At 38.9% G+C, this 11820-nt stretch overlaps 2 protein-coding genes across 2 annotated transcripts in view; one reads left to right on the top strand and one right to left on the bottom strand.

The window, feature by feature from the left end:
• The window catches only part of SNX24 (sorting nexin 24), a 46772-nt gene extending 43106 nt beyond the window's left edge, over nucleotides 1-3666 (top strand). Inside the window, exon 7 of the mRNA XM_009321104.1 lies at nucleotides 2638-3666. Within this exon, the coding sequence (XP_009319379.1) occupies nucleotides 2638-2708 (71 nt within the window). The 3' untranslated portion in view covers nucleotides 2709-3666. The remainder of the gene's footprint in view (nucleotides 1-2637) is intronic.
• A 1703-nt stretch (nucleotides 3667-5369) lies between these two features.
• PPIC (peptidylprolyl isomerase C (cyclophilin C)) overlaps nucleotides 5370-11820 on the bottom strand; it is an 8964-nt gene continuing 2513 nt past the window's right edge. Inside the window, exons 2-5 of the mRNA XM_009321118.1 lie at nucleotides 9681-9794; nucleotides 9103-9196; nucleotides 7249-7433; nucleotides 5370-5843 (exon numbers count right to left, since the gene is read on the bottom strand). Of these exons, the coding sequence (XP_009319393.1) occupies nucleotides 5715-5843; nucleotides 7249-7433; nucleotides 9103-9196; nucleotides 9681-9794 (522 nt within the window). The 3' untranslated portion in view covers nucleotides 5370-5714. The remainder of the gene's footprint in view (nucleotides 5844-7248; nucleotides 7434-9102; nucleotides 9197-9680; nucleotides 9795-11820) is intronic.

The following is an 11820-nucleotide window of genomic DNA, read 5'->3' as shown; positions in this document are numbered from 1 at the left end:
AGTATCTTCCTATAAAATAAGAAATTATGTATTCATGGGTGTTTAATGAAATAAATAGTTGTTTCTGGAACACAATACTCAAAAAGAACAGGGTTTTTTTTCCCCTCATTGCACTGCCTTTATAAAATATAGACTTGTCATTATTCTAATGACTGGACTTTAAGCATTGTTGAGGTGCAAGACGACTTTCCAAAAATGAGATTCATCGTTATAAACCTCATTGATTTTCAGACTCACTTTTTCATGATGTATCTAACACAGTCTGAGTGCACGAACACATCACTTTTTGTGTAAGGTGGCCACTTCTTTTTGAGGAGGTGGAAAAAAAAAATTACGTACTATTTTGAAGAAAAATGAAGGAAAAAATCTAAAATGCTGCAAATTGAAAATGATATTTCAGAGGCTAAAAAATGGAATCTCAGATTTACTGTCACTTGTTTGAAAATTGTTCTGATGATTCTTTAGTCCATGTAAATATCACAGATCCGCAACACTGTACTTCGGTGTATTTATACATTTAACTTAAATGAATACGCATAATTTTTTTTAAGCAACAAAGCCTCACAGTAAATCTGAAGCTGTAAAGTTGTATAATTTTTTTAATCAATACTCATTTTCCTATATATACGGTATGTTATAGAAGAACCAGTAAAAACTGGTTTCTGTAACTGCAGCATTTAATTTAGAAGGAAAGCATCAGATTGCCCTTACAAGTGTATTTTTAATAACATTAATGACAACAGCGTAGGGTTATTCTACCAGGGTGATTTGGGATAGCTGAGCTTGCAGGACTTGAGAAATCATTATTGGATTCAAAATATTAACAAGTAATTTATAATGATGACTTACCATGAGAAGTTGAGGAGAATTATGCATGTATTGTTTATGGTAGAGGTTGCAGTTCGTTAAAACATCCTAAAATATCTTTGTTTGTCACATCTTTAATACACTGGAATCAGCCTATTAATACCTATGAGATAACACCTTTAAGCTAATAAGGATTATTTTTTTTCTTACTGTCTTGGTTTAACCTCAGCCAGCAACTGAGCACCACGCAGCCGCTCACTCACTCCCTGCCCCCAGTGGGATGGGGGAGAGAATCGAAAGGGTAAAAGTGAGAAAACTCGTGGGTTGAGATAAAAACAGTTTAATAATTGAGATAAAATAAAATAATAATAGTAATAATAATATACAAAGCACGTGATGTGCGATGCAATTGCTCACCACCCGCCGACCGATGCCCAGCCAGTCCCCGAGCAGTGGCCCCCCCGGCCAGCTTCCCCCAGTTTATGTACTGAGCATGACGTCACATGGTATGGAATGTCCCTTTGGCCAGTTTGGGTCAGCTGTCCTGGCTGTGCCCCCTCCCAGCTCCTTGTGCACCTCCAGCCTCCTCAGTCGGTCGAGCATGGGAAGCTGGAAAGTCCTTGACTTAGTATAAACACTGCTTAGCAACAACTACAACATTGGTGTGTTATCAACATTGTTCTCATCCTAAATCCAAAACACAGCACTGTACCAGCTACTAGGAAGGAAATTAACTCTATCCCTGCCGAAACCAGGACACTTACCAAGTCCAAATCTACTTTTTGCTCAATATTTTTACCTCCAAAATTATATTAGCGAAAGAATTAGGGGCAAAACCTAATTCCCACCCACATTAGGTGATCTAATTTATCAGGTATCTAATGATTTTTATAGAAGTTGCATCTCCCCTTTTGAATATCCTGTAGGCTGATGGGTGAAGGAAAGATTTGATTGGTGTGGAAAGTTCTGTATCAGAACTAGCCTGTTCTCCTAGGCAAACCCATTTCCTAGTGTACTAGCAATTTTAAGATCATAAGATGTGATCAGAAATTATTACTCTTAATGCCCAGTGGTTTAAGTAAACCCTTCATTAAACACACAGGAGTTGGTGCATTTGAAAAACATTTTCACTTCGGTAATGTACATCCTGCCATTCCTCTGTGTGGATCCATTACTGTGTTCTATCAGGTAATTCTTTCATGCTAAATTTAACATGAAAATTAAGTGCCATTTTCCTCTACATCCGTGGTAAGAACACAGCGGGGGTTTTTTCCTTCAGATATTATAGGATGACTTCTTGTAACACATGACATTTTATGTTGATTAGAGAGCCTGAAATTTTTCTGCCTCAAATGATCACCTCTGATTGTGTAGGCATCCTCAAGTCTTCTCAGTCTCAACATGGCTGTGAACCACAATGGAAAAACAGCTTTGAAGTATTCCCAGTAGCAATCTTGGAATTCCTTCAAGTATATTGAGATTTTGTTAGAAATTGAATTGCCAGTGTAATCCATCTTCCTTGCGAGAAAAGATTCAGATAAAGAGCTGGAGCCTAGCAGCATTAAGTATTAGAACATCCCTTTAAATCAATAAGCTACAAATCTGGCAGCGCATTCATGCAATGCCCAGTGCTACACTAAAGTGGCTTTAGTGCTGAAGCAGCATTACTGATGGCACATCCCCAACACGGATAAACAGTTGAGTGATGCAGTAACCCAAATTATACCTAGGTTATACCTATAACCTAGTTAGGTTTCACAAAAACATTTATATTGTACTGACATAGATAAGAAAGCGAGTTGTTTTGTTTTTTTTTTCCCTTTTTTTCAGATGACTTTCCAAACGTAGTTATAGAAGGCATTCTGCATGGAATATTTTATCCTCATTTACTGCCCAGGTAGAAGTGATGCATGGCTAGAAGAAGCTGAGGCAAGTCTCCGAGTCATGTTTAAAGGAATTAACAGGACTAAAATTCTGTGATGTGAAAATTATGCTCAGAAGCAAGAGGCACAACCTCAGTTTAAGTTCAAGCATTAGATCTTTTCAAATAAAATCAATGTCACTACAATTGCTGCTTTTTAAAAAAAGAAGATATGGAAACAACAGTATTGAAGTTATTTATACCTTCTATATATTGACGTGCTCTAACTATTTAACACTAAAAGCTGAAAGTCATACACTGAATTACACTAACCTTTGAAAAGAATTGAAAGCTTTACTAATTATTTCTATAATTTCTATCATAAATTACACTAACCTTTTTGCACCAGGATTTTTCCCAGCACATTACCCATTGCTGGCAGTGGATGGATTAAAAGTGCTGGCACTGAAGAGAGTGTGTGAGAAATTGCCAAAAAGAAAAAAAAAAATTAAAGCAAGAAGAAATTGAAAGCAACTTAAAAGTATTTTGTTCATTTCTCTTAAATTATTTTGAATCTGCTCCTTACTATCAGGTTGGAAAAGAGCCAATGCAGGTATACGGAGAGTTTCTATTGGCAAACATGCTTCCACATTCTGAAACACATAGTGCTCTCTCAGGAATTTTTCTAGATTTCAGTTGAAATGGTTTTATCTACCAGGAGATTTTACATGGCATTTATGCATCTCCATTCAGTTATGACATCTAATCTGTGTGTATGTTTACTCTTCACGTCAACTTGCAGACTGTATTCCATATCTTAACATTTTATAATTCACAGAGCATACAACTCTGTGGTAAGCTAAAGCAAGAATATGATTAAGTACTAAAATGATAAAACTGATACATATATATATACTTTTATATATATTTGTTCAGATTTAACTGGAAATTTGTATGTGTGCTACTGGACATTACAAAATAAATTACTAGAACATGAATGTACCACTTCAGTGTATTTTTTGTGCGTTTCTATTCAAACAAGACATTTCTCTGAGCTTGTGTCATCAGAGAGGGGTCTCACAGATATCTCCACATGAAGCACGAGCAAATACTTGGGTGTCTGCTCATTTAAAACTCCCAGCACCATGCTATCTGAACACGCTAGGCTTATAAAAGTGTACGTCTTGGGGGGAAAAAATTCAGTGTAATTGAACAGCCAGTAAGTCATCAGGCTCATCAGAGGAAGGGAGCGTTGCGCAGAAGCAGTAATGGCAAAGCCGGACACGGACAGAAGCCTGATCCTGGAGATGCATGGGTTGCCTCCTGCCAACTGCTGTATCTGTTTTAAAGCTGCTTGGGGATGGGGCAAAGCTGGGGCGTGTATATAAATAAGGTAGGCCGGTGACTGCAGCACTCCTTCGGGTAGCAGAGCGCTCTACGCTGTCTGCAGGATCAACTTCCAGGAAAGCTTTCAGCTACTAGCGGAAAGCTATTTGGGCGAGGGAGTCTGAGCCATTCTTGCTTTTACTTCCTAACACTGCTTCCTAGGGCTGCTTTTCAGAGAATTTTACTTTAAACAGTTAGTAGAAAGAAAAATGAGCAGGGGTAAAACGGAAGTCTTGATTGCCTAGTACTAGGCAAATTTAGAGGCCCTCAACAAGTTCTCCTCTAGCTCTCCTTTAAAGAGGACAGTCATCCTTTCACAGGTCTCTGGAAAAAAGGGTCAGTAATTACGCTCAGGAGAGGCCCCAGGACTGTGGATGGTGAACCAGCAGAAGCACCCCTGTAACTACAAATGAGGTGCCAGGAGGACCCGAGGTAAATCCCTGCCCACAGCATTCTCCCGTTTCCTTGCGAGGGGGCTGCCAGTAGGTACCGACAAGCTCTGTGCTGTAGTACTTGCTCTTCCCCCACACCACTCCGAGTCTGGATACCTCACGGGGGCTCCAGGACACCCTTCAGGAAACTAGCTGCTACAAAGATAAGTGGCGTGCTGCCTACTGTGCAGGTGGACGAAGCCTTCATCGGATCGTGGCATGAGCTCTTATCTTGAGTTCTAAAACACTGGAAACTCCAGAGAAAAAAATCCACATCTCTTTCCTGTGGAGTACTGTGTAACTCATTAAAGAACCTAACAAACACAGCTGTCTCCAAGTGGTACCTTATCTGACCTTGTTTACAGCTACCAGGTAAGTTGTCAGCTTAAGAATTATCTAAGCAGCATTACAAAAGTAATGAACCTAAAGTTGCATCGCTGACGTACAGCGAAACTGCAGGAAAAAGCATTTGAGCTTTATCGTAAGTAACATCAGCTAGGTGTTATAAAATTCACTGTGCTGTAAAACAAGGACTCTTCTGTTTTAATCAGTTTCTAACTGATGATCTTACTTAACAATAGACAGAGCTGCTCTTTCTTGATTACAGGATTGTATCTGAATACTGTGGGTTTTTGAAAGACAGCAGGGACTTTTTCTGACATGTTAAGATTAGAGAAATTTACCATCCCTGCTCTAACCTTACAACCTCATTTCCGGGAAAGCAGCACCCCCTGCATATTCTGCAGAATCAACTGAGGTGACAAAAAAGGCCTTTGCGTGGGGAAATAAAAAGAGCTCTTCATTAAGTATTTATTTGAAATCAAAGTTTATTTATTCAAAACACTGCTGTATTTTACTTTTTTTTTCATTTTTAAAAATGCAGATACTGTTACAGAAAATAATATTTTCAGTTGAAAAGGCAGAAACAAATATTGCAAAAATTTCCAAAGAGAACAAAATGAGCGTATTTCAAACCTTGAAAAAGTAAAGACTTTTTCTGCAAGATCTAGGATTTGGCGGGCTATGTCTTGAATTTCAAGGAGTGATGACGGCTCCATCAAGTTGTTATAGAAATGGTCATATCTTTTATGTATTTGGCAAATTATAAGTATTGTCTAAATATAGCCTCATATGTTTTGAGGAGAAAACTCAATGGATAGTTGAGATCGGTCAAAAACAGGCCCTAAAGAAAAGTGATTAAGTTTTACTTTCCATTCTGACTGTTGGTCTCACCAGTCGCCTACTTCAACTACAAATGGTTCTTTTACAGCTATTTTGCCACTGTTCACAATCACACAGTCTTGAAGGGGCCGGTCATGTTCATCTGTCTGCTGGAGTTCTATCGAGTGCACCACAGACTGTTAAGAAAAAAGAAAAAAAAAGAGTTCAGTTTAGCCAAGAAAACTCCAGTGGCTCAAGTCTGGTACCAGGTAAACAACTAAGTGCTCCTAGCATTACGATTTATTAAGCAACTTCTGAACAAAGACCTTTACCCTGTTGAGTTCCCACATGCTTTTTTTTTTCCCCCACATTAACAGTTGTGCCATTCCGCAACCCACACACAGTTGACAGAAGCACATGGAAGGCTGTTTGCCCTTCTATAAAAACTTTCAGCCGACAAAAATATTATGAAGGGGCAACTGAAAATAACCTTTCAGCTGATCGACCTAGCACACGCGGGGTCTATCTGTAGCCTAGGAGCACAAAGTGAATCCAGAGATCATAAAAGATGAGCAGTAATTATTTTTCTAATTGTACAGCATAACTGCTTCAGGAAATCTGATGACTGCTTTTACCTTTAGTGTAACACACACACAGATTTTAAGTATGGTACCATGCCCTCCAGCCAGACAGGTACAGGTAAACTACCAGCCTCACGCTAGGCAACTAATTAAAATAGTATTTTTACAGGACAAAATTCAATTAGGAATACTGACTCCCTGGCTTTGGGTATCTGTCCATTAATCTAACTAAACTAAAACTTAGTCTAAGTGTCCTCAAAAATTTTCAGCTACTATTGTAGCTCATGAGAATTGAATTCAGTATGAATGTGGGAGTGGGGGGCAAGTGTTCTGATGAGGTTTTCAAGCTCGTCAAAGAAGTGGTCAGTGCAGTAGTTCATGTTTCCCCCATTCATTTCAAAACACAGATTAAACGGAATAATATAAAAGGAAAACCAGACTACTAAAAGTGTAATCAGTTGGAAGTACCACTTTTAACCTTAAATTCTGTTTGGCCTTTGATCAGTTTGGCAGCTGTGTACAGTCTGAGGGGATTAACTAGATGGGCTTTTTTTCTTTTTGAACAGATCTGAATATATGTGTTCGTATACTTTACATTCACATGCTTCTAAAAACCCTAACAGTGAAAGTGTTATCCATAACTAGTACATGCTACAACATTAGATTTTGGCTTGTAGAAATACAGTTATTTCATGGCTAACAGCATTAGTGAAAGGGGGACCTGAACTTACTCCATTTGTAATCTGCAAAGGTGTTAGTGTTGATTTCAGTGGTTAGTCTGAAACAAGAGCTGTGAAAGCCAAAAGCATGATATAAGTTTCCATTTTTGCAGTCACCATTTGCTATTTCAGTTCTAAATCATCCAGCTCCAGGCTCTTCACAATTGTTTTCTACCATGTACATCTTAGATAAACACTGTTGTTTTGAACCACAATGGTGTAAGTTACACTAACACAGATAAAACGCAGCAAGAGTTTGTCCAGATTTTCTTGGATTAATCTTGCCACTACTTTTAGCTTACCATTCCATCAAGGACTTTGCCAAATACTACATGTTTTCCATCTAACCAGGAAGGCTTTGTCACGCTGATGAAGAACTGGGATCCGTTGGTGTCTGGGCCAGAATTAGCCATGCTAACCCATCCAATTCCATAGTGTTTGAGCTTGAAGTTCTCATCTGGAAACCTTTCTCCAAAGATGCTTCTTCCTGTGACACAAAATAAGAAAGCAAACTTTAAAAAAAAAAAAAAACAGAACAAAAAACCTTTTTGTGCAAAAATGGGAAAACAAAGTATAAATTCAGGACTTGAAGATTCATTGTTTGAGTAAGCACAGCAACATCACTGTTCCATCCTCAGTGATTCCATAACTAAAAGCATTTTGTGTGTAAAGAAAAAGATAAGCTAAAACACCACCTATAAAGAGAGAATATTTAAAGCTGATGATGCTTTATCCTTTGAATTTAACAAGCAAGCTGAGTACTGTCAAAGGTCCTGCTTACATACACCACTGAACAATAGTATACTTTACCCCGTTCAACAAATTTGAATTATGCAATTATGGCCACTAAAAATAAGGTTGCCATGTTTTGTCACAATTTTAGTCTTTACTTTTACAACTTTTCCGCCTAATAAGAAATTGCTTTAGACATGTTTAGAAATATATGAAGACCAAATGGAAGTTAGCCTAAAAGACTCGGTGTGGATTGGTACAATCATTACATAAGGATTTTGATGTTTCTAAAATGGTTCAGAAGAGAAAACATTTGAGTCATGTTTAAACCACCATCACTTTGAAAAGAGAAGGCTGTCTGTCCTATTCTTTATTTGTACAGTGCCTAGCACAATGGGGACACCGCTCCCAACACCGCCAGATACTATCCCAATAAACAGTATCAGCAGGCAAACAAGCACTGCCTACCTTTAATGCTAAAACTGTGCGTTTGGTATTTTAGCCTTCACCATTGTTTGCTGCAAGAAAAAGGAATGTGTGTTTCCCATTCTGTCCCAGCGGGGAAATCACTAACATTGTATGCAGACAGTTCAAATCATAGCACGTGAAGAACGTGCGTGCAGAGGAAGAGAAGAAATGAGAAGCCAGAATGCATGCAATGCAAGAGATGCTGCACTGGCATCGCCCCCCTTAGTGGACTGAACTGGTCTTCTGGAGGCTCAGGAGGGAGAAGTGATACACACAGCCAGAACTCAACACCACCAGTAAGTTTATGGCTTTAAATTTAGTAAGAGAAAAAAGGGGAGAGGGCATGACCCCCATTTTCTAATTTCTCTACCCCTGTTTTGAAATTCCCTCCCATAGCACATTTCAGAAGGTTCCACAGAACTGGGTGAGCTGAGGGCAGAGAGGACAGCCTACTCCTTCCCTACCTGCCTTCCCTCTACGCGCTTTCACTGTTTCATCACAGATCAGTTTTCTGCTGGATGACTTGAATTGGTTCACGCATACATGTAATCAATGAGTGCCTCAAGGAAGGAGTGCTGTCGCAAAGCCAGAGCAGGGGAAGGGCAGAGACATCCATCTTTTGGAGACAGTATGCTGTAGGAGCAGCTCAGCTGGTCACGTGGCTCCAGCCCACCAAGCAAGCCATACTTCTTGAATGGGACAAATCACAGACAGAAAAGAGCTATCTGCAAAAACTGAGGACAAAGGAAGCTCTATGCATACTTATAATCAGGTAATCCAAGTAATTGCAGCTTATGTTCCAAGATGCTTGGAAAAGTACTAAATGCTCTAAAACAAATGTTGGGGTTTTTTCATTTACGTGAGCTGAAAGAATGAGGGAATACGCTGTTTTGCTCATCTTTTCAGCAGATATTCAAAGAAAGGAAAGGGAACCTGGAAGATATTAAGCGCATTACCTCCTGATCCATCTCCAGCTGTAAAGTCTCCTCCTTGAATCATGAAGTCTTTGATCACACGATGAAATTTACTTCCTTTGTATCCATATCCTCTCTAAGAAAATGAAATAATTCTTTAAATGAATACAACATCCAGTTCTACACAGTCATATGGAAATACGCATGTGGTGAATGGCCAGATTTCACAGAACATACCACCAACGGAGACAAATACTGACAAGAAAGAAATTAAACTTGAGATGCAGGTGAATGCAGCTGGGCTGCACTGCCACAAACCAGGTATTATTCAGGTGATCAAAGCCATTGTCTTTATTTGACCGGTATCTGACCACAGTACCTCTACACGCTAGATCTGCATGGCAGGGACAGACTGAGGTGGTGATATCCAACATCTCATAATTACATTTTATGAACCAAGCCCCAAGGACCTGAGAAGACACACACCAGTGCACAGCCTTGGGGATGGCACTCTTGCACAGGCTCCACTGAATTAAGATCAACAGTTCACAACTGAAACAGCATTAAACAAATATTTACTTCCCAATCCAAACTTGAGTGGAAGAAAACCGCACACATACTTCTCCAGTTGCCAGCGCAATGAAGTTCTCCACAGTCTTTGGGACAACTTTTCCAAATAATCCAATTACAATTCTGCCAACATCTTTGTCTCCAATCTTCACATCAAAGAACACCTGAACATTTTTGTGAAGAGAACAAAAGTGATACAAACATGAGTGCAACAAAAAGGCCAAGCTTTTGAAAGCGTAAGGTGGTAAGCAACTGCTTCTGGCTGGTCTATATTAATAGTATCCTTCAATTCCTGAGGGTGCTGTTTAAGAAAAATCCTTTCAGAGCTACCAAAATCAGATTATGCAGAAAACTGTTTGAGAACTGATGACTATACATTTTGATTCTTATCACTTTTAAGGGCTCAGTGAGACTGCTGTATCACAAGTTTGAGGTAGTGTTCAAGAAGATTTTTCCCAGACATGCATGTCTTTAAAGCTGTATGGAAAAGATGAAATATGAAAGTAAGGAAGAACAATGATGCTGTTCCAATGTGGTGAACAATAACAAGGAACTACAGTACTGACACTCCCCACAAACGATAGTTTGCTATCCACTCGTAATCTTCACTGTTCTAGGCATTAGTATGTATGGGATTAAGTATAGGCGAAAGCCTAAATGTCATTAAATTGACAAACAGTGGGAAGAAGATCCTACAGCTCAAGCAAGGAGTCGCTTTCCTAAATACGAATTCAAACCTGATAGAGAAATAACCAGGCTACATTATTCAGCTGATTGCCTGAAAGCTTCAACGTAGATGTTGCCAAAAAGCAACTTCAAAAAGGCAAATGAGTTATAAAGCATTTTAATATAGTTCAGGATATATGAACGCATATTTGAACGTGCAAAAATGTTCCAACAATTACTGAAAATAGGAACAGCTGTCAGGAAATGAGGCATTTTGGAGTTCTGAAAAAGTTACATAAAGACTATTACAACTTCTAGGAAACAGCAACGTGTATTCCTATGGTGTGGTATTTGCTGTTCCTTGTGGCACTTGACCAAATATCACTTGTCTGCAATGCTAAGAAATTAGTCCAATAAGGATAATAAATGACCACAGTCTCTCCAATGTGAATGCCTCTTTCACGCTCTCCTACTAAACATTTCTACCATTTCTTGATCTTCCATGTGGTTTTGACTGTTGAACTTTTGGCTAACACTATAAAAGCTCTATAAAGAAAATAAAATTCCTTTTGATACACCTCATTCATTTCCCTGGCACTTGGCACTAAATAACATACTTCTTAGATGTGTGGCTCCCAAAGTATTAACAGCACACTTTCACTAACTTAACATTTTTATAAACATACCTCTCTGAATTTTGCTGCCACGGCTATCTAGGTAAGCGGTACTGCCTGCCTACATTTTCTAAATGCACCTTATTTTGCCTGGAAATGCTCTCCTCGTAGGAGGACTGCCTGAAATATATAAGCATGTGTAAGTACCACAACCGAGGCTACCAAACAATGACCCCAGACAGTAGTACCATCAAACACTTTCACAGAGCACATGGAGACAAGTCCATCATATATTGTAAACCTAACCCAACCAGAAGGCTTCATTTCTGGCAGAGCTGCTCGCCTAAGCAGCAAACAGTACTTCCAAAAAGCATTGCTTCAGCTTATTCTGCATTTGTGAACAAACAGTAAGTTCCTGGCTTCCTGTTAGCACTCCACATACCTATGCTACATGCTTGGTGATTTTTGGAAAGTTCTGTGCCTCCTAATTATGCACCACGTAACGTGTCTGCATACTTCTGGCCAGGAAATCGAATACGGAAATATTTGGTAGCCTTAGATGCCATTTTTGCATAGAGAAGCCATGTTCTCTTAAGCATATTTCCTTGAGTCCTCTGGAAAGTCAATAAGCATGTAGACACCAGTGAGCTGGTCCACACAGCAGTCTCAAATCTCAAAAAACATCTGGCCAGATTCCTCACCAAAAACTCTTTAAGAAAATAAATATTACAAATTTTCAGTCTTATTAATATAAATATTTAATCTTATTTACAATTTGCAGTAAGTATTTCAAGACCGAAATGAAAAAGAGTGCACCACTAAGAGTGGCTGGTTCTCATGAACTTATTCATATATAACTTACACAAGATGGTGTATATCAAAATGAAAAAACTGCCAAGAGTATTCAATT

The sequence above is a fragment of the Pygoscelis adeliae genome, unplaced genomic scaffold (assembly GCF_000699105.1).
Source record: "Pygoscelis adeliae isolate BGI_AS28 unplaced genomic scaffold, ASM69910v1 Scaffold83, whole genome shotgun sequence".
NCBI lineage: Eukaryota > Metazoa > Chordata > Aves > Sphenisciformes > Spheniscidae > Pygoscelis > Pygoscelis adeliae.
The sequence above is the reverse complement of the archived record's forward strand: the minus strand, read 5'-3'. Positions and strand labels throughout refer to the sequence as shown.